Source organism: Mustela lutreola, chromosome 16 (genome assembly GCF_030435805.1).
Source record: "Mustela lutreola isolate mMusLut2 chromosome 16, mMusLut2.pri, whole genome shotgun sequence".
NCBI classification, from domain to species: domain Eukaryota; kingdom Metazoa; phylum Chordata; class Mammalia; order Carnivora; family Mustelidae; genus Mustela; species Mustela lutreola.
This window is the reverse complement of record NC_081305.1, coordinates 47,342,920-47,368,379: the sequence shown is the minus strand read 5'-3', so window position 1 is coordinate 47,368,379 and position 25,460 is coordinate 47,342,920. Positions and strand designations below refer to the sequence as shown.

At 48.5% G+C, this 25,460-nt stretch overlaps 1 protein-coding gene across 4 annotated transcripts; it reads right to left on the bottom strand.

Moving 5' to 3' along the window:
• Positions 1 to 773: 773 nt before the first annotated feature.
• ZSCAN18 (zinc finger and SCAN domain containing 18) lies at positions 774 to 14,211 on the bottom strand. 4 transcript variants are annotated; one of them, XM_059152351.1, is made up of 8 exons: positions 14,115 to 14,204; positions 12,242 to 12,313; positions 7,723 to 8,251; positions 7,016 to 7,078; positions 5,845 to 5,936; positions 4,543 to 4,642; positions 3,775 to 3,867; positions 774 to 2,577 (listed from the first exon to the last, which is right to left on the bottom strand). In XM_059152351.1, the coding sequence occupies exons 1-8, from the start codon at positions 14,202 to 14,204 to the stop codon at positions 1,811 to 1,813; spliced, it is 1,806 nt and encodes a 601-aa protein (XP_059008334.1). In that variant the 3' UTR covers positions 774 to 1,810. The 4 variants fall into 4 exon arrangements, with proteins under 4 accessions (XP_059008334.1, XP_059008337.1, XP_059008338.1 ...); XM_059152354.1 differs by having other exon boundaries at positions 7,723 to 8,195; positions 14,115 to 14,198; XM_059152355.1 differs by lacking the exon at positions 12,242 to 12,313 and having other exon boundaries at positions 7,723 to 8,195; positions 14,115 to 14,211.
• Between the last annotated feature and the right edge of the window lie 11,249 nt (positions 14,212 to 25,460).

Sequence of the window (25,460 nt, the reverse complement as noted above, 5' to 3'; positions counted from 1 at the left end):
TTCACAGGGAGGCAGTGGAAGATTTTCTATAAGAAAATTATTTCTAAATAAAACCTTAAAATATAAACAAAAAAGGCACCACCATGTAGCTGTGCACTAAAGACCACAGATGGGAAATGGACAGATGGAGAGCCAGGCTTTCTGGTAATGGCAGACCTATCAGTGGCCCTGAAGCTGAAAACAAGAGCACCTCAGGTGCTACCTCTCTGTGGCAGGAGAGGCAAGCTCATGGGTTAGGCTGGGAAGGAAAGTTCAGAGAGCAAATACAGGTTTATTTATGTAAGATTTTATTTATTTATTTGACAGATCGAGATCACAAGTAGGCAGAGAGGCAGGCAGAGAGAGAGGGAAGCAGGCTCCCCGCTGAGCAGAGAGCCCGATGTGGGAATGATCCCAGGACACTGAGCTCATGACCTGAGCTGAAGGCAGAGGCCCAACCCACTGAGCCACCCAGGTGCCTCCAAATACAGGTTAAAAAAAAAAGTTAACCAGAGCCACAGCCAGCTTAGGATGAGGGTGTTGGGGGAAGAGACAATCCCAGACACACACACGTGACTCGGGCTGCGAATCATGGCCCTCCAAGGACAAGAATGGAAGTGATGTGCGTGGTCTTCCAGCTGAGCAAGTGCGGCTTTCCCCCGAACACCAGGGGGTCTAGTGGGGAACAGAGCTACGGCAGGGACAGAGCCTGGGTCTCTAAATCACTACACGGAGCAGAGCTTCCCTCCCATCGACCACACACAACAGTAACAAACATGAGACTGTCACGTGAGTGCGAGAAAAAAATCCTTTATTACTTTAAGCTGCTGCTCTGGGCATCATTACAACAGACTGCCTGCTCAAACACAATGACAAAAAAGAGGCACCAGTTTATCTATAAGAAGCAGTTAAAGTTTATGCTCAGGCAAAAGAAACAATGCTGCAATCAGATTATACACACAAAGCAGAAAGTCACCTTAGGCAGCCCGAGGAGTTACGCTTCACCTGTCCAGACAGTCACATCTCATCAACCTCTACTGGTGTCTTCCACCTGCTCTGATCACGAGCCTCCATCCTCTGTGCAAGAAATCCATCGTACTTTGCAGGCTGCTCTTGTATTTAGATGCATGGCTGAGAAGTTTCACGAAACAATATCTGCCTTTACTACATGATGAATTTTTACCTATTTAATTCTACTTCATTGCTTTGTAGCACTGGTGGCCACCCACTAATTTGATTTCACAATTCACTAATGGGCAGAGATGCGTGGTTTGAAAACACTGTAACGAGGCTGCAAGCATTTCTGTGATCTCAGTTAAGCCACTCCACACTTGCAGACGCGTGCATTAACTAGGAGAGTCTGCTAGTGAGGATTCAGAAGTGAGCTTGACATCAGGTATTTATGAAAGGACCAAACAGCTTGAGCAGAAGCCCTGGGGAGCATGAACAGGAGGAGCAGAGACAAGACTGACTTCAGCAAGAGCTGGCAGATCATACCCTTTAAGGCAACTCTACGCTTAGCACAATGACAAACATTCCACTGCAAGGGTGGTGCTAAAATGGCTATGGAAGAAAGGGAATCTTCTTTCACACCTGACCGCTCGTGCTTGCATGTGGGCGTCTACATGGGTGTGTTTACAAGGAGACAAGGGCTTCCCGAGGGCCCGTCCTGGGTTCTAAGCGCTTTAGCCACATTAGCTCATTGAGAAAACAGATCACGTCCACACAGACACTGCAAAGAAGCCACGCAAGGGTTTCGAAGGACCGGATACATTACTCGGGAATCCCAGGCGGGTGAAGTTGTCCTCTAGGGACACTTTGAGCAAGTGGCTCATCTCTGTGCCTCCGAGTGCACAGGGAAAACATCGCCTGCCACAAACCCCATGCGCCCACTGAGCCTCCCGCTGTCATGGGCTCCACAGGCTGCAGGGTGGGGTCCCAGGGCCCTCCCCAATGTGTATAATTTCTCCTTCTCATGGGTCTTCTGGTGCTCGGCCAGGGCTAGGCTGAAGTGGAAGGTCTTCCAGCAGCCCGGGCATGCGTACAGCTTCCTGCCACTGTGGCTTCTGAGATGATCGATAAAGTGTGAGATCCATGCAAAGGTTTCCCCACACTCGCTGCACGCATAGGGCTTCCCGCGGGACAGCCCAGGCTCCTCAGCAGCAGGGCAAACTGCCGGAGAACCATCCTGGTCCGGCCTAGCCAGGGACCCTGCGCTGTGGCTGGCTGCACCAGGCTCTCTCACGTGGCACGGCAGGTGGCTGCTCACACGGGAGACACACTCAGGGCCCTGCCCACCCACATCCTTTGGGCAGGGCCTCTTTCTCCCAAGGCCTTGGCGCGTGGTGGCTGGCATCACAGGCACCGCGGGACTCTCCCCGGCTGTGCCCCTGTCCTGGGCTGGCTCCCGGATGACTGACCGCCTGTGGGCCATGGTGACAGGGCTTGGTTCCCCCTCCTGAGGATCCAGAGCCTTCTGCAGCTGCTGCTCCTCCTCTGGGGCGGCTCCCGTTAGGGGGCAAACGAGAATTTCCCTCGTGATCCTCTCCATCAGCGTCTCACACATGTTCTCTCTACCTTCCTGCCACCTCCTGCCGCCTGAAATAAGGTCATGATGTGAGCAGTCCCAACTCCAGGGACGCCAAAGGGGTCTGCCCTTCGGGAGAAAACTAACAAAAGGCGCAGTCCAGCGACTGAGATGAAGCAGGATGGAAAGCCGGGGCAAAAGGGAAGCAAGTGAGGACATGGTGCTCGCCACGCACACCATAGTCAATCCCCTCCACAAACCCAGGGGCGATGGATTTGAACAAGACTACTGAGAAGACTGCCGTGTGTCCCCCATCTTTTGCAGTCCCCGAGCTCAAGTGCCTGCCTAAAGACAGTCACTCCCAGCCTGCCTTGTGCTGAAGTGGCCATGTGACTGAGTTCTAGCCCACGAGATGCACATACAAGTGTAAGGGGTAGGGATGAGTCTCATTTCTGCACTGGGGATGTGAGCTGCAGCGGCCACCGTGACCCGTGTGTGAGTAGAGCCTGGCAATGGACCCATGAGCTGGTAAGCCCGCATCCTCACCAGAAGGGCCCGACGAGCACTTGCGCAGTATACTAACGTGTTCTAACGGGGGCCCCCGATGAAGCAATCTCCTGGGATTCAGGCCCTTGGGAAGTGTCCCACCACACACATTCACACATACAACCCATGCACCATGAACACTGGTTTGACCATGTGACCTGCTAGTCTAGGGGACTTATTAAGTGTGCATGATGCAAGCAAAGGCTCGCAGAGCACCACAGGACGGTGCTGACCCTCCCAGAACGCTCCCTCTCTGACCCTCGCTGCCACACTGTGAAGAAGCTCAGACCAGCCACGTGGAGAGGCAATGAGGAGAGCGCAGGCTGATTGCTGCAGCTGAGTTCCCCATCAAGAGCCAGCACCAACTGCCACGGTTGAGTGAGACCACCCAGGACAAGTCTCCGGATGACTGTGGCTGTGTACACAGCCCCACAGCCACCACAGGGAAAACAGAGGCCCAGCCAATCCCAGTCAGCCCCGCTGGTGCTCAAGTGACTAAGCTTTGGGGCTGTTATCCAGCAGGAGATAGAACGGCTGGACTGCTACCTCCTGCTCTGACATTTGTGGGGGGGGGGGGGGCGGCAAAAGTATGGGACATGGGGTGGAGTAGAGTGAGGTCCAAGTTGAGGTCTTTGTTGAGCCCAGTGGAGCTTCGAAGAGCTCCATCAGCCTCCGAAAGGCGCACCCTCCACCCTGGCCTGACCACAGCTCTTGGACCTCACCTGAGAAGCTGCCTTCCGGTGGTTCCGTTTCAACTAACCGGAGCTCCTCCATCTCCAGCCTGCAGGTATCATCAGGCTGGGCCAGCTGAAACCCTGGGTGGGATCAAAAAAACCAAAAACTGAAAGAGCCATCAAGAGCAGACTACAAACAGCCAACGATGCACCTCAGCTCTCACAGGCTGGCCGGGGCAGCCCCGATCCTTTCCTCTGTCCTGGGACATCCGCCAAAGCTGCTCTGAGCCCTAGAGAGCTGGGGACTCCCGGCAAACTGGGGAAGGTATGAAGAAGGCCCACTGAGGAAGAAAAGGAAAGCCCAACAGGAAGTGGGAAATTCAAGGGAGAGCAGTCAGAAAAGACCCTACAACTACAACCACAAGGAACTCAGAAGTCTGTGCTGGGTTCTGGTCTGTGGGCAAAGATGTCCACAAAAGAGGGAAGACCCATGAAGGCCAAGAGGCTCCGTCTCTGCACCGAGGAGGAAGGGAAAGTTGACACACTGGGGCCAGGAGGCCTTTCCACGTTCAGAAGCTTCAGGTCACAGAGCAGGGGTTACAAACTCAAAAGCCCAGGGTTCTGGCAGTCCTCAAATGTGTAGATCGAGAAGGGCAGGGCCAAGGTGGGGGCCCTGGCTAGGTCATTCATGGTCAAGTATGTTCAAAACACTGTGGGGCCTTAACCAGAGCCCCACGTGGGAGTTGGAAACCCCTAGACCAATGCTTCTGGAAGAGGGCAGAGGATGCAGTATGAGGCCGTGGGGAAAGGTCTCACCCCACAGGAGCAGCTTCCGGAAGGTCTTCAGGTTCTCCTCCGCCGGGTCCAGGTGGCCCCACTCCCCTAGGTACAGAGGCACCTCCGGAAATGTCAACTTCTGAAACAGTAGCACCGCCATGGCTAAGGCTTCCCGAGCAGAGGAAGGATGGACCCTTGTCCCACAATGCCAGGGACCATAATGGGGGTGGCACTATCCTTGGGGGGGCTCCTCCCCCCCCAACCACACAGGTCCTGGACCTGGATCCCAGCTTAACCTGATGGAAGGGTTTCTTGGCCTGAGAACTACGGACTTTTTTTTTTTTTTTTAAAGATTTTATTTATTTATTTGATGAGAGCAAGCAAGTGCACAAGCAGGGGGAGCAGGAGAGGGGGATGCAGGCTCCCTGTCAAGTGGGGAGCCCGAGGCAGGGCTCAAGCCCATTACTCGGGGATAAGCCAAAGGCAGATCCCCAACCAACCTAGTGGCCCAGGTGCCCCAGAGCTAGGGACTTTGTCAGCTGGGCCTGCCCCAGGCACTGCAGATGTTTCCCGCCCTCCTCCCTGTGGATGTCAGCAGCACCTCCTCCCCCAAGAAGTACTGACAAGCCAAGCAGTCTCTAGACATCACCCAATGTCCCCCGAGGGGTAAAGCCACCCTGGCTGAGAGCCACTGCTGTAGACGACCCCAGAGTCTCCTATGTCTGCCACCCCTGCACGCCACACAGGGCCCAGGCCAGCACCTGTGGGGACTGGGACAGCCATCCTCACTGCCGTCAGGAGAAGCAGTCACCATGACAAAGGCCACGGGCTCTGTAAGGTCTGGGGGAGCTGTCTCCCGGGGAGAGGTAAAGGCACGTCCAGGCCCAGAGTGCCGAAGGGCAGGGGGCATGGGAGTGGGGAAGGGAGTCGTGGCTAGCAACAATGGTGCACCCCAGAAGAGAGGAACAGTGCCTTGGCCACAGCCAGAGGGATGAGGGCCAGGGAGTCGCCATACCGGGTGGGCAGGTTGCTGACAGAAAGGGAGACCCTGTCCAACATTCCTAAGGGGGCAGTGGCAGCACTCAGGCTGCTTACTCTGATCCCAGAGACCTCTCCTTGCCTCATCCCCACCAACTCTCAGCCAGGCTCATGTCTTGGTTTCCTGGGGTGGCAGCAGCTCAGGTGTCCAGCCCTGGAACCTCAGCCCACCCCAGCTCCTCCTGTGGAGCGGGTGGCATGTTAACAATGGGGAGAGGGAGAGAGCCTCACAAGATAGGATGACAGATCCACCTCCTGGGAAACAGGACCGATGAGCCCCCGGACAAGAAAGACCCTACTCACCTTCGGCTCGACCTTTGCAGGCTTGGCCTCTTCAGTCTTCTTGTTGCCGATGTTCCCCTGTTCCAGAAGCACAGGGTCTGGAGAGGGACAGGCTGGGAGAAGGGGAGACAAAGATGAGGAGACTGGTTTTACACAGCTGGGCAGCCCGAACCAATGAGGGAGACCCCACCGCCTCCCTTGCATAGGTCCCAGAGAGTGAAGAGTTCTCCAACTCAGAGGAAGGGAGGACCAAGTGCTCATGTCACAGCAGGTCCCAAGCTCAAGGGGCCCCACAACTGTCCTCAACTGACAGAGCAGAGCACACCAAGAAGAAAGCAAAAAGAAGTTCGAGGTCAGTAGTGGCCCCAGGAATTCAAACTAAAGCCACAAATCAGAGAATGCTTTCATACCCATTAGCATGACGGAAATCTTAAACAGCAAGAACGTACGGTGCCGGCGTGGATGTGGGGAAGTGGGCACCCTTGTACACTGGCACTGTGTATGCTACGGAACTTCTACAAAACCACGTGGAATGTCCTCTGTCCAGTGATCCCGAGGAACCCACCAACACAAACGAAACCTCCCACACCAGGTACAGGCCTGAGGACGTTTAACAGCACATTTGTAGGAAGAGGCAGAAACCTTAATGGCAGTAACTTCCAACTCGGGACTGGGAAGGGCAGATCCTGTGAAATGCCATGAAGGTAAAAGAATGGCACTGGATATCTGGCCACCATCTGGAGGGGGCTGGCTGGGTGACACACTCTGAACAGTATGAGCTCAGGCACAAAAAAATCACCTCCAGGGAGAAGGCCACAAATCCTCTGAGGAGACTCCTGGGTGAGATGTGTGTGCACCCAAGAGATGTGCAGAGACACATAAAGGAACACATGCCAGGGGGCACCACTTGGTCTAGTTTTAGAGGACACATGGGGTGGAGAGATTATTACTTTTTTTCTTTGTACCTCAACACTTTTCACTATTAATAGCAAAGCACGTATACCTTCTATGATCTTTGATAACAAATTTAATTAGAAATACTTATCATGTTCACCAGAGCCTATAGGAAGAAGTCAGCACAGACTTCCAGGCTTCGGTTACCTGGCCTCCCTCTAACTCCCTCCCACCCTCTCCCAACCTCCCCCAATCAAACCCTGGCCCATACCCGCCCAAGGGCTAGCTGGTCACTCACAGTTGTCAGGGGATGCCTGGGTCTCGCTGGGCTCCAGGTCTTCACTGGCCCTCGCAGGCCCACCTGGTAGTAACGGACAACAGAGGCTCAGCATGCTTCCCACACTCCCCCTTCCTCAAGGCTGTGGACAGCTCCATGGGAGACTCAACAGCATTCCTGCTTATACTCAAAGGGCGCGTGAGCCCAAAAGGGAGAGATGTGCTAACAATCACACAGTAAACCTGCAGGGGATGGGCATGGACATAGGCTTCTGACCAAGAGCCCAAGGCTCCAGACCACCCCCACCACCAGTCCTTCAGGTCCTGCCCTCAAATGTGGTTAACAGCCCACCCAGCCCCACGGCTCCTCTTCTTACCTTATTGAGGGGATAGAAACAAATGCCCAGAACATTTACTCAGCTTTTAAGGGGCTGGTTCCCTTCTGCTTCCTTGCATCGGGAAGGCAGATGTGAGGGCAGGAGCCTGAGCAGTCTTCCTGGTCCATGTGACAACTCTGAGGATGCCGCCACTGGGCAGGGTGGTGAGGCTGCAGCCCCCACCAGCTCTGGGATGCTCACCTCTGTGTCTCTTATACACCAGGGAGCTCAACTCTCAGGGAAGCCACTGACTGGCTTGGGCTCTATGCTGTCAATTTTACGCCTTCCAAGGCTGACCACCCCACTTCCTATTTCTTCTGTGGTCTACTCTCCTCTGGGGTAGCTGCCTCACCTGGCTCTTCCAGGGCCTTGGTAAGGTCCTTCACCAGGGAGGCTGCCTTCTTGCAGCTCTCAGGACACTGTGCCACCACCAGGGGCCGGACATTGTCAGGCAGGACGCTCAGGAACTGCTCCAGCACCAGCAGCTCCAGCATCTGCTCCTTTGAATGCACCTCGGGCTGCAGCCACTGGCGGCACAGCTCAAAGAGCTCGGTCATGGCCTGGTGGGGTCCAGCCGCTTCCTGGTAGATGAAGTTCCGGAAATGCTGGCGGGAGAACTCAAGGTCCCTCCCGAGGACAGTCTTGGGGTCCTCCTCCTGGTCCTCAGCTGCTGATCCTAGCAGAGGCAGTTCTGGGGGAATTAGGGAGCCCCGAGGGGTGGCAAATGCCTTCTCCAAAGGCAACATCTTTTCAAACCCGCACTGGGAAATGTGACGAGCCAGGGACAGGCCAGGGGTTGTGGAGGGCGAATTCACGTAACTGCAGCTGCAAAGGACAGAGAGAATAGCAAGACGCTCTGGGATCTCAGCCAGAATCCAGACCTGCACAGGAAAGACAAGAGATGCCTACACAACGAGAAGCCAGCCACAAGGCATCCATACCAGAGAAGAACAAGTAGGGTCCCCTGAGCTCATCAGTCCCACTCACCACACCAGGAGTCCATGCAGAATTATTTCCAAGCAATCTGCTTGTTAGGTATCAGCAGAGTTTTACACTTGCATAGATAAAAATTAACATAAAAAGTGGGAGGTGGGGACGCCTGGGTGGCTCAGTTGGTTAAGCAGCTGCCTTCGGCTCAGGTCATGATCCCAGCGTCCTGGGATCGAGTCCCACATCGGGCTCCTTGCTCCGCAGGGAGCCTGCTTCTCCCTCTGACTCTGCCTTCCACTCTGTCTGCCTGTGCTCGCTCTCACTCTCTCTCTCTTACAAATAAATAAATAAAATCTTTAAAAAAAAAAAAAAAAAAGTGGGAGGCGGAAAGACTCATTTTGTAAGACTGGTATTACCAGGATTAAAAAAAAATCAGTCACAGCTAAGAGTAAAGTTAAAGGATCTCACTTTCTAAAAATGTAAAAATCTTAAAACATTACAAAACTCACTCCAACAATGTATACTCAAAGCATGTGATACCATGCCAGATTTGGGTGTATCCCAGACTTCTTTCACCTTTGGAAGGGCTAGGTATCACCATTGTCCCTCCTATTTAGATAACTGTAAAATTTGAAAACACAGCTGACCCTTGAATACCTTGAACTGCATGGTCCACTTAAGGTGGATTTTTTTTTTTTTTAAGATTTTATTTGTTTATTTGACAGACAGAGATCACAAGTAGGCAGAGAGGCAGGCAGAGAGAGGAGGAAGCAGGCTCCCTGCTGAGCAGAGAGCCTGATGTGGGGCTCGATCCCAGACCCCTGGGATCATGACCTGAGCTGAAGGCAGAGGCTTTAACCCACTGAGCCACCCAGGTGCCCCAAGGTGAATTTCTTTTTTTATAAATCAGTACCATACTTAAACGCATTCTCCCTTTTTTACAATTAGAACATTTTTTTTCTCTTAACCTTATTGTTAGAATACAATATTTAAAAAGTGTTATATACAAAACGTAAGTTAACCAACTGATTATCTGTAAGGCTTCCAGTCAACAGAAGCTATTGGTAGATAAGTGTTTGGGAAGCCAAAAATTATACACAGATTTTTGATAATGCCCTAATCTTCAACTTCTTCAGGGTCAACCATAGATCAGTAAACAATCAGCATCTACTTCTGGAAATGGCACAGGACTGCAGACCCAGCCTGACCCACCCTCAGAACCAGGTGGGAAGCAGAAGTTGGCCAGGAGGAGAGTACAATGGTGGGGGGAGAGGAGAGACTGTGGTGTTTAGGTCCTGGGAGTTCAGGTCCTGCTCTGTCCTCTCCCCACCCCCAGTGGATCCTGATGGGCAGCGGCATCATCTGAGAGAAGCTAGATTCGGGATGTTTAGGTGAACTCTCTTGACTGTAACTGCTGGCAAACAGTGAGCAAGCTGAACAAGGAACCCGGCAGGCCACCACTGGCCAGGCCACCTGCTGTTGGCTTCAGGCTCCCAGTGCCTTCACCAGCTGTGAGTACACAGGGATATGCACTCCAGCTCCTCCCAGAACCTGCTGGGTCTGCACTTTTCCCCGCATAACCGGGAGATCCACAGACCCCACCAGGAGGGAAACATCCCAGACAAAAGCTGCACCCAAACCCCGTGGGAATGCTCTCCCTGGCTGAATCACAGAAACCAACGTTTTTCTTCCGTACACGTCTGGGGAAGTCAAGAAAATGTAGTGAGGATTTTGTCTTTTTTTTTTTTTTTTTAAAGATTTTACTTATTTATTTGACAGAGAGAGATCACAGGTAGGTAGAGAGGCTGGCAGAGAGAGAGAGGGAGGGGAGCAGGCCACAGAGCCCGATGTGGGACTCGATCCCAGGACCCTGAGATCATGACCTGAGCCGAAGGCAGCGGCTTAACCCACTGAGCCACCCAGGCGCCCGAGGATTTTGTCTTTACAGAGAAAACTGCAATGAGGACCCGGGCACCAATGACCTCCTCCAGAGAAAGGGAAGATGTGCTCTGACATTCCACCAGGGCACAGGGCCCAAAGACCTTGTAGCTGGGGGTGTCAGATTCCAATCACATCAAATGTCCAGAAGAGGCAAGTCCACAGAGACAGAAAGTAGCTCAGTGGCTACCAGGGGCAGGGGGGTCAGAGTCAGAGGGACTGCCCTGCACTTCTTCCTGGAGTGATAAAATGTTCTAAAATTCACCATAGTATTGGTTGTACAACTCTGTGAATGCGCAAAAACCAACAAATTGCACATTTTAAATAGGTGAACTCTTTTGGTATGTCAACTGTATCTCAATAAAGCTGTTAAATATAGATGGGGAAAAAAAAAAAAAAACGTTGGCAGAGGCCCCAGGGCCCATCGCTCCCCCTCTCTGAGGCTACACCAGGGGTCTGAAGCCATTCCACACAGAGTTCCATTCCCTTAAGGAAGAGACAGCTGGGCCGCACCGTTTCCCTCGCACACCCCGCCTCAGCCTGCCCTGCTCCCTACAGCACTCCTCCTGTCTTGCACAGGTCTGGGCTCTGAAAGGGCCCCCCATGGAGACCTTCCCTCCATCCACACCTCCTCACTCGGTCTTACCTGCCTATCACCTGCTTTCCCTGCTGGGAACGTAAACCCCAGGAGAGTTGAGGTTACTCACGGCGAACGCTCTGGGCAGTTCCTGGCTCAGTATTTGTTGAGTGCGTAAATTATCTTTTTCAACTCATTTTAGAGAGAGAAAGAGCACAACAGGGTAGAGGGGCGGAAGGAGAGAGAATCTCAAGCAGACTCGCCACTGACTGTGGAGCCCCACCATCCCAGGACCCCGAGATCATAATCTGAGCCAAAATTAAGAGCCAGCTGCTCAACCCACTGAGCCACTCAGGTGCCCATTATTTAAATCACTTTTAAATGGTTCCAGTCCTCTAATAACAGGCATGCTGGCTATTCCTAATTTTTGCTGGCCATTACCCTCATATCAAGCTGGGGATATACCTGGAAGGTCAAAGTAGAAGGAGGACCACTGGGCATGTGCTGTGACCCACAGCAGCCCACTGGAGGCAACCCAGCCTCTGCCACCCACTACAGCAGTGCTCACCAGGGTTCTCCTTCCCCGCACTCTGCATGGGGGACCTCAGACCACAAAACCTGCTCCTTCCACTCTGTCAGTCAGCGGCCTGCTTTTCGATGGCACTTATAGCTCCCTATCTATTAAGTAATTAAAGTGGTCTCTCTCTGGCTTGGTCTTGCCAGTGTCCCCGTCTGTGGCTTGTCTTTTTAGTTTATGCTCTTTCAGCTATAAGGGTCTAATGTTTACTTTTCTTTTTTCCCCGAAATAAATTTCTGAGTTCCAAAACTTGTTTGTAAAGAGCTTCCCTGGGGCACCTGGGTGGCTCAGTCGTTAAACATCTGCCTTTGTCTCAGGTGCTTCTCCCTTTCCCACTACCCCTGCTTGTGTTCCCTCTCTCACTGCCTCTTTCTATGTCAAATAAATTTTTAAAATCTTTAAAAATAGATGAGTAAGTAAAGAGCTTCTTTCCCTACCTCAGGATGAGAAATGTACTCTTGCATTTCCTCTGCTAGGGCCACGAGGGGCAAATGCAGGACAGTCTCAGTTGTGAGAACGCAACTTTGCCTGGTGGCTAAAGCAACCAGAGAACCTGTCTGTGTCAGGTCTGGGTGTGTCCCTGTTACAAAAGAGGCTGCTGGCTGGGCTTCTGGACTCTAGCTTTTGTAACCACGTTGCTGCCGTTGACTAATCTAGAGCCTCTTCTGGCAACTGAAGTGTTGCCAGCTCCAGCCAGCAGCACAGCCATATTTATCCTAACAGGCACAGGGTACACAGAGCTCTATGTGGAGCACGGGCAGGTGTGCGGTCACACAAGCAAGTAATTTGCGTTTCCTTAGGATACCACAGGCACTACTGTTCTGTGTGGGTCCTGTCTCAGAAGCTTACCTTGAACTCACTAGAAAGTGCATGCACAGATCTCATCGTCCTGCACTGGAGCCTCATGAACTGGTCACGCTGCTGCAAGGATGTTGTTAGGCAGAGGGACCACCAGAACTCTTCCCTGTACCCAGCTCCCTTGAGTAAAGCCATTCCCCACTGCCCAAATTACTCCTGGCTCAGTCACCAGGCAGCTACCCACCCCATCACATACACATCTTGGGGCCTCGGGGGATTTACCTCAGATGGGGATGGAAATTTCCTAGAGCCCAGGCTCCCCTTGCATCCCTGCCCACAAGTCCTAGGATGCAGAGGAAGCCGTGGGGGGCCGAAGGGGGAGCAGGTGAGCTGAGAGGTCCCCAAGCCCTGTGGTGCTCCTGCAAGCAAATCCCTCTCACACTGGGCTAAGCAGAGCTCAAGGTTGGCTTCTAACTCCTCAACTCTACCTCCAGGCCTGCCCTGCCTCACTTCCCCCTCTCCACATATGCCCATCTCAGGTGACTCAAGATACTCACAGGGTCTCTTGGCCTCAACCAATAATAATTTACTCATTACAAAGGGCGCCTTTAAAATGAGAAAACGGGGGCGCCTGGGTGGCTTAGTGGGTTAAAGCCTTCAGCTCCGGTCATGATCTCAGGGTCCTGGGATAGAGCCCCGCACTGGGCTCTCTGCTCGGTGGGGAGCCTGCTTCCCCCTCTCTCTCTGCCTGCCTCTCTGCCTACTTGTGATGTCTGTGTCAAATAAATAAATAAAATCTTTAAAATAAAATAAAATAAAATGAGAAAACGAAGATCAAGGGATCATCCTTAACATCTTAGCTGTCTTCTATGGTCCCTGCCAAGAGTGCAAACTCTGGATCCACTTGGGAGAACAGATCGGCCCAAATCAAGAAAAGTCCTACACAACTGGCCTGAACTTCCCAAAAGCCTGAAGGACAGAACACAAAAGTCAGAAACTCACAGAGGCAAAGAATACACATGTGGCCCTGGACCAGAAAAGGTACAGGACATTGTTGAGGTTTGGGGGGAAAAAGGGGACCAAACCCTGGTACAGAAAAGAGGATGGTGGAGCTGTCCAGCTCAGCCTCTAGGGTGTCAGCGAAGACATACAAAAGGTATGTGAGAGAGAAGTGGAGAAGGGGAAAAAGGGAGGAGCGGGGAGAGGAGAGAGAGGGAAGGAAGTGGGGAATGAGGAGGAAAAGTGACATAAGTACAAAACAAAATATTAAGAGATGAATCTAACCAAAAGACGTGCAATTCTAAGATCTTTCCTTAAAACGCTTCTGAACATTTTCCCCCACAAACAATATCCTCAGTCATCCCCATTTCCTCTTGCCGGCTCCTCCAGCAGCAAAATAGAGAGACCCATGCTCGCCTTTCTCTTGGGTTTCTTCGCCCACCAAAGGGATCTAATACAAGGACAGACAATCCGCCCCGGGCAACTGGGAAGAGGCAGGGAGTCAGGGAGCCTGGCAGCAGAGATGACCTCTAATCCCCAGGCCCCACCTCGGGTCCCACCCCGGGTGGCTCTGCACCGCCCCCTCTCTGAGCTGCACACTCGGGGTACCGCAGCCCCCTCCCTGCTACCACCCAGGACGCCACAGTCTGCCGCTCCTCCCGCCTAGGGACACCCTCAGCCCTCGAGTCCCCTCTCGTAATCCCCTCCCTCTCCCAGGCCGCAGAAGGGTGACCTCAATCGTTCCTAGGCCCCCCTCTGCGGTCTCTCAGCCACGTCCTCCCCGCCCCATACCCTGGGGCACCGCACCCCCCACCTCATCCCCACCCCAGGAGCTCCCAGCCTCCACCCCTAAGCCGCCCGGCCTCACACCGCAGAATCTCCTCCCCTCCCCAACCCGGGGTCGCTCCCTGCCCCCACAGGTCACCTCCGAACGCAGCTGCGCGAAGCACACTGGCGGGACCGTTACGATCCGCTCGACAAAAGCACGCCGTAGAGCATCCCGGCCGCGGGCCATACCTACCTCCTGCGTAGTGGTCCTCGGCCGGTTCCAGCCGCCAGGAGCTCGGCGCGATGACGTCAGTCAGACTGCGCGTGCGCACTGGGCCTGCATCGCGGACTACGACTCCCAGACTGCAGCGGGGCGTTCCCCAGGGCGAGGGCAGAGCGAAGACGCAACGACTGAACGGACAGCCAATCAGGGACAGAGCTAGCCTTCCTCAGCTTCTAGGGCTCTCGTGCGCCTGCGTCATTTTCGATCCATGGCAACGCGCTAAAACAACGCGAGGGGGGGAAATACACCGCCCTGAGAACCAGAGACGAGGAGACACTGAGGCACTGACAGACAGAGAGAGACAAGAAGACGCAGGGACAAGGAGTGAGAGAGATGAACCCAGAGATGCAGAGACAGGGACAAGGAGACCAAGATTCCCAGAATCAAAGAAGGCGGTATACAGAGGAGGGGAAAGTGAAGGGGAGGCCGACAGACAGAAGCCCTCGAAGGAAGAAAGATCGAGAAGGGGAGGTCTAGGCACGAGGAAACTCAGACATGGATGGAGCCAGCGACAGCGACAAAGTCCGGGACAGACAGAAATGGGTAGACCCACAACTGGGAACACAAAGACACACAAAGACGGTAGACTTTGACGTAAAACCAGAGAGGGAGACAGAGAAGGTGAGAAGCGGGATGTGGAGAGACCCAGAGACTGAGCAACAACGGGGCAGACACCCAGAGACAGACGGAGGCACTGAGACCCAGGGACGCTGATTGGCTGAAAAGGGAGATGGGGTCTGCATATCCAGGAACTGACAGAACTGGAAGACTAGCCAAGCTGGGGGATTCGGGAGTCGCGAAAACGGAGGAAAATGTAACAGGCCGGCTGGGGTGAGTGCCCAGAGGCGCAAGACAGGTGTCGCCACTTGACTAGACGGGACAAACAGGGCAAGGGCTAGGACGCTCCTTCCCATTCCAGAATTTTCTAGATAACAGTTTATAGGACTGACATTCTGTGCAAATGTGATTTTCGTTTTTAATTGGGGGCTAGGGGCAGGCAGAAGAGGGAAGGAGAATCTGAAGCAGGCCCAGGGTAAAGCCCCTTGTGGGCCTCCATCTCGGGATTTTGAGATCATGACCTGAGCTGAAATCAATAATTCAAGCTTACCTAGCTGAGACACCCAAGGCGCCCCTGTAAAATCTGATTAAAAAAAAAAAAATACACACACACACACACACATTTGAGAGAGAGAGAGATCATGACCAGGGTTGGGGGTGTGGGGTAGAGGGAAAAGCAGACTTCCCAGTAAGCAGGAAGCGGGATACCAGACTCAATTCCAGGACCCTGAGATAAGCCCAGCAGAAAGCAGATGCTTAGCCAACTAAACCACCCAGGGGCCTGAAAACTGATTTTTAAAAACATTTATCTTAACAGGTCATTTTATATATTTTATTTATTTACAACAACTCTCACATTTTTGGGTATTCAGTTCTATGAGTCTTAACTTGTATAACCACCAACACAGAACAAAGAACAGATCCACTGTACAACAAACTCCTTCCTGATACTCCTCTCTCCCACCCACAACCCTGGCAGCCACTGATCCATTTTCCATGGACTTAGAATCAGAGTAGGTGGCCGTTTGAGATTTGCTTTTTTCACTGGACATAATTCCTTTGAGTTGTAGTGATAGTTTGTTCCTTTTTATTGCCACTTTTCGATGGTTTCAATATACCACAGTTTGTTCGAACATTCAACTACTAAAAGACATTTTTGTTGTTTCTGGTATTTTGCTATTACAAATAAAGCCACAATGAACATTAGTATAAATGTTTGTATGTAAACCTTCCTAAGTCTTCATTTTTCTGGGATAAATAACCAAGAGTGCAACTGCTCAATTACATGGCAAACAGATGTTTAGAAGTACCATTTTAAATTCCTAGGAGCAACATATCTGAACACATTCTTACAGCAATTGATGTTCCCCCTTTTTAAATTTTTTATTTTTTTAAGTAATCTCTACATCCAACATGGGACTCCAATTTACAGCCATTAAGTTTAAGAGTTGCTCCACCTACCAAGTCAGCCAGGTGGCCCAGTGTTTATTTTAGCCATCCTGATTTGTAGTGACATCTCATTGCTTTTAATTTGGATTTCACTAATGATTAATAATGTTGAACATACTTCCATATTCTCCATCTGTGTATCTGCAGTGAAACGTCTGTTCCTGTCTTACGCTCATATTTTACTTCTTAAAAAACTGTTTCTAAGTTTTGATATTTATATATTCTAGGTATGTTCCTTGTCAGATATACGATTTGCAAATGTTTTTTCCCAGTCTGCAGTTTGTTTGTTTTTTTAAAGGTTTTATTTATTTGACAGAGATCACAAGTAGGCAGAGAGGCATGAGGAGAGAGAGGGGGAAGTAGGCTCCCTGCTGAGCAGAGAGCCTGATGCAGGGCTCAATCCCAGGATCCTGAGATCATGACCTGAGCTGCAGGCAGAGGCTTCAACCCACTGAGCCACCCAGGCACCGCTGTAGTTTGTCTTTTTATTCCCTTAACAAAGCCATTAGCAGAGCAAACCATTTTAATTGAGCTGATGTACAGTTTGTCACTTTTTGCTTTAATGGATCATGCTTTTTGTGTTAAGTCTAAAACACTGCTTAGCCCCAAGGATTTCCTCTTACATTTTTTCTAAAAGTTTTATAGTTTGGGGGTGCTTGGGTGGTTCAGTTGATTAAGCATCTGCCTTTTGCTCGGGTCATGATCCCAGGGTCCTGGGATCAAGACCTGCATCAGGATCCCTGCTAAGTGGGGAGTCTGCTTCTCCCTGTCCCTCTGCCCCTTCTTCCTTCTCATGCTCACACACACACTGTCTCAAATCATTTTTTATAAAAATAGAAGTTTTATAGTTTCACTTTATACATTTGAGTCAATCATCAATTTTGACTTTTTTATAAAAGAGGTGAAGTTTAGGGGTGTCTGGGTGGCTCAGTGGGTTAAAGCCTCTGCTTTCAGCTCAGGTCATGATCTCAGGGTCCTGGGATTGAGCCCCGCATCGAGCTCTCTGCTTGGTGGGGAGCCTGCTTCCTCCTCTCTCTCTGCCTGCCTCTCTGCCCACTTGTTATCTCTGTCAAATAAATAAGTAAAATCTTAAAAAAAAAAAACAAAACACTGACTTAAAAGAAAAAAAAATTTTTTAAAAAGAGGTGAAGTTTATATTTAAGTTCATTTTTTTCTCCTATGGATGTTGGGCTTTTTTCCAACACTAATTCTAACACCAAATATGTAGGATTTTTTCCAACACCACCCAATTCTCCAACCCAACTGGATGTGCAACAATTCAGTTCTAAGCTACTCAGAGTTAGGACAAACTCCACATGTCAAGGGCTTACTTGCACAAGACTGTTCCCTCTCCAGATCACAGCCACAGGCTACACACACTTCTGCTCAGCTGACTACAAATTCACCGGATCTCCAGACCCCACCTCAGGTTTGAGAATTCACTAGAATGACTCACAGAACTTAAGAAAACACTTTATTATGTTTACCAATTTAATAATAAAGGCTATAACTCAGAAACAGCCAAATGGAAGAGCTACATAGGGCAAGATTTGGGAGGGGTGTGATACACACACATCTTTGCATTCTCTAGGAATGCCTCCTCCTTCTCAGCACTTCAGTGTGTTCACCAGCCCAGAAGCTCTCTGAATTTCCTTGTCCACGAGTACGTATAACAAATCTCCAGCCTCCCTTCCCTCCCTGAGATCATGGTGGGGAACTGAAAGTTCCCAACCTCCTTCTAGTGACCATTACCCATCCTGAAGCTACCTATGGGACCCAAACCAAGTCACCTTATTAGCATAAACTCAGGTGTGGTCCAAAGGGGCTCTTTATGAATAACAAGACATTCCTATCACTCAAGAAATTCTAGGGTTTCTTCCAGGAATGAGGGACAATGACCAAATATGTTTTGTTATACGACAACTGCTCCAACACCGTTCATTAAAAAGGCTATCCTTCCCCAACGGAATAGCTTTGCACACTTGTCAAAAATAAGTTGAGCATGTTCTTGTGGGTCTATTTTTGGGTTTTCTATTCTGTTTTATTCTGACTTATGTGTCAGCCAAAACCACAAACTCTGGGTTACTGTAGCGAAATAGTAAGGTTTAATATCAGTTATTCCTGGGACACCTGGGTGGCTCAGTTGGTTGAGTGGCTGCCTTCGGCTCGGGTTATGATCCTGGCATCCTGGTATTGAGTCCCGCATTGTGGTCCTTGCTCAGCGGGGAGCCTGCTTCTTCTTCTGCCTCTGCCTATGCTCACTCTCTCTGACAAATAAATAAATAAAATCTTTTTTAAAAAAATCAGTTGGGCGCCTGGGTGGCTCAGTTGGTTGAGCAACTGCCTTTGGCTCAGGTCATGATCCCGGACTTCTAGAATAAGTCCCGCATTGGGCTCCCAGCTCCTTGGGGAGTCTGCTTCTCCCTCTGACCTTCTCCTCTCTCATGTTCTCTCTCACTCATTCTCCCTCAAATAAATAAAATCTTTTTAAAAAATCAGTTATTCCTCTTTTTCAAAAATTATTTTTGGAACAATTTTTTTTCTATTCTATGTCTAGTATTTTCCCATGTAAATTGTAGAGTAAGCTTGTCTATGTTTAAAAGATTATTGTATGTCTTATGTCTCTTACCTATGTCTTCCTGGGAGTTTGATGAAAATTGCATTTTGTACACTTCTTGTATTTTTTTCTTGCCTAACTGCATTGGCTAGGACTTCCAGTATGATTCCAGTAGCAGTAGGGAGTGCTGCCATCCTTATCTGTGGTTCATCATTATGATGTTGGCTATACATTACTTACATAAGCCCTTTCAGATTAAAGAAGTTCCTCTTTATTCCTAGTTTGCTACTGTTATTATGAAAAGAGAATGAATTTTGTCAGATTCTCTGTATCTATTTGTAAGACATGTAGTTTTTGTTCTTTAGTCTGTTAATATCATGGGTTACACTGACTGGTTTTCTTTTATTTTTTTTTAAGATTTATTTAAGAGATTTAAGAGATTTTTTTTTTTTTAAGATTTACTTAAGAGAGAGCACATGAGCAGTGTTGGGGGGGAGCAGAGGCAAAAAGTAGGCTCCCCGCAGAGCAGGGAGCCTGACATGAGGCTCCAGGTCTGAGATCATAACCTGACCAAAGGCAGACACCTAAATGATGGAGCCACACGTGCACGCCATGACTGGTTTTCAAATATTGGAACAGCCCTGCATTTCCAGGATAAACCTCCTGGTCATGTTGCATTGTTGCTCTTATATCTTACAGAATTCAATTTGCTGACATTTTATTAAGAATATTTGTGTTAAATTCATGAAGTCTATCACTCTGTATTTCTCCTGTCATTGTCTGGTTTTAGTATCCCAAAATCAAGGAGGAAACACCTTGATTTTATAATCACATTTGTAAATGTGAAAACAAACATTTTCTCAAAGTGTGGAACTGGCATCATTTCTTAAGTGTTGGATAAAATTCATCAACAAAACTACCATGGCCTAGAGTTTGTTTTGAGAAAAAAAAATCAACTACTTCAGGGTGCTTGGGTGGTTCAATCAGTTAAGTGTCTGCCTTTGCCTCAGGACATGATCCTGGGGGCCAGGGATCAAGCCCTGCATTTAGCTTCTTGCTTAGCAGAGAGTCTGCTTAGCCCTCTCTCTGCCCCTCCTCCTTGCTTCTGCTCACTCACTCACTTTCAAAATAAATAAAATCTTTTTATTAAAAAACCCAACTATGGGAGCACCTGGGGGCTCAGAGAGTTAGACCTCTGCCTTTGGCTCAGGTCATGATCTCGGGGTCCTGGGGTCGAGCCCTGCGTTGGGCTCTCTGCTCAGTGGGGAGCCTGCTTCCCCCTCTCTCTCTGCCTGCCTCCCTGGCTTACTTGTGATCTTTCTGTCAAATAAATAAATAAAATCTTAAAAAAAAAAAAACCCAAACACCCCAAGTACAGGTGCCTGAGTGGCTCAGTTGGTTAAGCAGCTACCTTCAGCCAGGTCATGATCCCGGGGTCCTGGGATTGAGCCCCACTCACCAGGAAGCCTGTTCTCCCTTTCCAACTTCCTCTGGTGCTCCCTCTCTTGCTGTCTCTCTCTGTCAAATAAATAAAATCTTAAAAAACAAAAAAAGAGCATTCATGATAATAGCAACAACAAGGATGGAAGCCAGAGTGCACAACCAACTAATACACACTGAACAGTGACATCCCAGGCACTCTCCACACCTCACTTAATCCTAATGGAATAGGGCTTGTCCACATTTTAAAAGTGAGAAAGTAAGGCACAGAGAGGTTCAATAATTCAGTTAAGATCACACAGGCTATGAAGATATAAGCCTATGAGAAACCCAAGTCTGACTGACATCAAAAGATGCACTCTTAACCATGACACTAACACTCATGTGGCCTTGGTCCAATGTTTTCATACAATTTCACACAATTTTTCTGTAATTAGCTGGGTTTCTGGTACAGGCCTTCTCAGCAGCCAAGGATTTAACACTGACATGAGTACCTACTGACTGTCAGGCACAGTGTTTTCCTTTATAAATAAAAGGTTCTGGGGTTCCTGGGTGGCTCAGTGGGTTAAAGCCTCTGCCTTTGGCTCAGGTCCTGATCTTAGGGTCCTAGGATCCAGCCCCGCATCGGGTTCTCTGCTCAGCAGGAAGCCTGCTTCCCCCTCTCTCTCTGCCTGCCTCTCTGCCTACTTGTGATCTCTCTCTCTCTCTCTCTGTCAAATAAAAAAAAAAAGAAAAAGAAAAAAGTAAAGTACTTTGCAGTATTATCACTCTATATTGGCTAGTCCAAAAACTCATTCTTTTAACTCAAGAGTTTTGACTAGATTTCTTACCAAAACCTCAAACTTGTCACATTAGCCAAATCTTCTGATACAAGGAAAGGCAAGAATTCCAAATTAAAAAGAAACAGAGGGGCACCTAGGTGGCTTGGTCATTAAGCATTTTCCTTCGGCTGGGGTCATGATGCCAGGGTCCTGGATTCAAGCCCCGAATCGGGGTCCCTACTCAGCAGGAGGCCTGCTTCTCCCTTTCCCACTCCCCGTGCTTGGGTTCCTTCTCTCAATCTGTCTCTCTGTGTCAAATAAATTAGCTCTTAAAAAAAAAAAAGAAGAAGAAACATAGCAAAAGAATTCTCCCAATTTGGAAGAGAGGAAAAAATGAAACAACAGAAACCAGAGAGGAAGACAAACCATAAGAGATCTAAATCTCAGGAAACAAACTGAGGGTTGCTTGAGGGGAGGTTGAGAGGGGCTGGCTGGGTGATAGGACACTGGAGAGGGTATGTGTTGTGATGAGTGCTGGGTGTTGTGTAAGACTGATGAATCACAGAGCTGTACCCCTGAAACAAATACATTATATGTTAATTAACAAAAGAGTTCTCCCAATTTCTTCTATAGACACAATGTCTCAAAAGTTTCTGTTCCAAGGAGTAAAGGATAAATTCAATTATTTTCAAAGAACTGCTCTTCAGTACAGTCTCTGACAATAAGTAATGAGAGTCTGACAGAGTCACTGTCACATTCACTGAATCCCCTTAGGTGTCTTTCTAGTGTGCTAACTCTGGTGTCTAATAAAAGCAGAACTATTCTGGAAACTTTTCCCACAGTTGAAACACTAGTACAGGGTCTCTTGAGAATGTATCTTCTAGTGCTTGACCAGACCACAGCTGTCCCAGAAGCTTTGGCACACTGATTACTCTCATAAGGTCTCTCACCAGTATGAGTCCTCTTGTGCCAAATGAAACCAGTGATATTACTGAAGTTTTTGACACTGGTTACAGCCATAGAGTTTCGTACTAGTATGAATTCTCTGGTACCAGATGAGATTAAGGGCTCTCAAGACACATTTTCCCACACTCTTTTACACTCAATAGTGTTTCTCTCCAGAATAATTTAAGATTTTAACGCAACTTGGGACTCAAATGTACAACCCTAAGATCAAATGTTGCATGCTCTAACAACTGAGCCAGCCAGGTGCCCTGGAGGGATTTTTTTTTTTTTTAAATGCACAATGAGGTGACCGTTGCAGTTGAAGGATTTTCCACATCCATACACTTACAGGATCTCTTTCTGTTGTAATTTCTCATGAGAAAGCATGAGATATTAATGAAGGCCTTTCCACACTCTACATACATAGGACTTCTCTCCTATGTGAATTCTCAGACAATGAGGTGGGAATCATCAGGGAAGAATTTTTCTCACATCTACATCTAATGGTTTTCTCCAGAATGGATTCTGTGATACAAAACAAGGGAAGAGTGATGGTTGAAAGACTTCCCACACTGGTTGCACTCATGGGGCTTCTCTCCTGTGTGTGCCCTCTTGTGCTCAATAAAGACAACAGCTGGCACTGAAGGCTTTCCCACAATTATTACATTTATAAGGATTCTCTCTACATGGATTCTTCGATGCACAATCAGGAGGTAATCCTTAGAGACGGATATTCCATGGCCATTACAGGGATAAAGTCTGTCTCCAGTATGAGTCCTCTGGAGCCCAAGGAAGTGAGATTTTTGTCTGAAGGATTGTCCAAACTTGTTGTATTCAGAGCATTTATCTCAAGTTACTTCTGCTCAAACACCTGCTCGCATCCCATCTCTCTGCATGGCTGCCTTTCTCTGACAATTATACCATGTTTGCCAAGAGTGCAGAATGGTTGGAGAATCACCACTTTGGGTACATCTGGAGGGCTTATCTCCTGTTAGATTTCCACCAAGGTGGCCAAGTTGATCAGCTTGGCTGATGGCTCTTCTATAGTCATTTTCATCAAATGTGTGAACTTTACAGCTGTTCCAACAATTACATATGTAACAGGAATGCTTAACATCTGAGTCAGGCTCACAGAAAGTTTTTGTGGCATGACTCTTTTGAGATGGAGCAGACTGAGCAGAGACTCATCCTTTCTCCATATTCACAACAACCACAGCCTTTCACCAGACCTTTGTGTTCTTCCGGGTGTACGCAGTTTGCCTCAAATGCTTCTCAGGGGTTTTTATGAAGCATTTCTACCTCTTTCTCATATTCTCAGATTTCTCCTAATGTATATAAACAGGAGTCATCCCTCATGAATCCTTCAATTTTCATGAAATTAGGTGGTTCTACCCCAAGAACATCCTGACAAGATGAAAGGATTCACAGCTTGTGGGGAACACCTCAGGCTACATAACTACCCCTTTGTCTCAATTCTCAGGACTCCTAGCTAGACCAGATCTACATGCAGGACTACAGAGAGCCACCTCTGCTCCAGACCCTCATGACCTCCTCACATTCATCCTCTTGTCAGAATCATATTCTCTCCATGTCTGCCCATAAACCCATGTCCTCTTTTCACATCACACTCGGGTCACAAATCCATGAACTCAAGCTTACGCTGGCCTCTGGGCTGCTTTTTCATGTACCAGTCCTCACCTTAAGCCAAAGATACCCAATAGTTGGTTATGATGTATTTCAAGCTGTGGAGACGGAACTCACCAAAAGGATGCTATGATATATTTTGGTTTTTTTGTTTTGTTTTGTTTTGTTTTGTTTAAAGATTTTATTTATTTGACAGAGAGAAATCACAAGTAGATGGAGAGGCAGGCAGAGAGAGAGAAAGGGAAGCAGGCTCCCCGCTGAGCAGAGAGCCCGATGCGGGACTCAATCCCAGGACCCTGAGATCATGACCTGAGCCTAAGGCAGCGGCTTAACCCATTGAGCCACCCAGGTGCCCTATATTTTGTTTTAATTGCAATTTTTATTGAAGATAACTATAGAGGAGCGCCTGGGTGGCTCAGCGGGTTAAGGCTCTGCCTTCGGCTCAGATCATGATCTCAGGGTCCTGGGATTGAGCCCCGTATTGGGCTCTCTGTTCAAAGGGGAGCCTGCTTCCCCCTCTCTCTCTGCCTAACTCTCTGCCTACTTGTAATCTCTCTCTCTCTGTGTCAAATAAATAAGATCTTTAAAAAAAAAAAAAAGATAACTGTAGATTCACATGCATTTGTAAGTAAGATTAGGGAATGGCACCTCGCACACTTTATCTAGTTTCCCCCAATGGTAACATCTCTCAAACCTTTAGTAAATATCACCACGACAGTACTAACTTTCATATGATCCACTGATCATACTCCTATTTCTCCAATTTTAGTTGTACTCATTGGCTTGTGTGTGTATTAAGTTTTATTCAATTTTATCACTGTGGTAGGTTCCGGAGCAGTTCCAACACCAAAAGTATCTCTACCACGTATTGCCCCTTTATTACTACACTCACCTTCTTCTCAAGCCCAAAGTAATGCTTTTAATACCTTCTTTGTTTTCCAAGATCATTTTAAGTAAAAGGCATCATGGGAGGACCAACATCTGAAATCTTGCCTCTCTCTGATGATCACTCATATTCCATCCAGGGTTCCTCCTGATGCTTTTATCTTTCATTCATCCTCCACATTTCTTTTTCCTTTCCGTGTAATCAGCCCACAGCACAGAGATGCTGCACCTCATCCAGTACCTCTTGAGGCTTCAGACTGAGTTATTCTTTTAATTATGAAAAACAAAAGGTCCTCTCTCTTCTGAAGAAAACAGGGTTCTCGACAACTGCTGCTTTCTGCCATGTTTTTATTTTGTTATATTGATTCTGAAACACTGGATCATCACTCTAAGCAACCCAGCTATGATAGAAATATCCTTGGGCAGCCATTCTTCTCTCACCAAGAGACCCATCACCTCTTATTAAATATTTGACTTTGCATTTCCAATATCAGCTATTATATAAAGAGAAACAAAATTTTGAAGATGTTTTTGACGCCTATCTAATTCTATACTAATATTAATAATATAAATTTATTTCAGAGATTGTTCATAGGAAAGATAGAAAGATTTGGAAATTTGCCAAAGGCCTCACTGTGCAGAAGTTTCCATACCCTCTGGGAAGGGTGACTCCCACCGTCCCCAAACAACCCTGCACCACACGCCAACAGAGTATTTCTTCTCTTCCATGCTTACCTTGCTGTTTCTCAGAATAAAACCCCACCACTCGATTTTCTCATTTCTACCTGTGGTTTCAGCTTTCCTGCCTAGACTCTCTGCTAAAAATCACAGAATAGAAACTAGATCTGCAAAAGACGATCTCAAAGATTCCATGGAAATGAGTGAGCCAGGTATTTCTAATTACAAATACTTTCATGGATATGGGATTTCAAGCTGATAAATCCTAGGTAAGTGTCAGATTGATTGAACTGAGAGATGAAG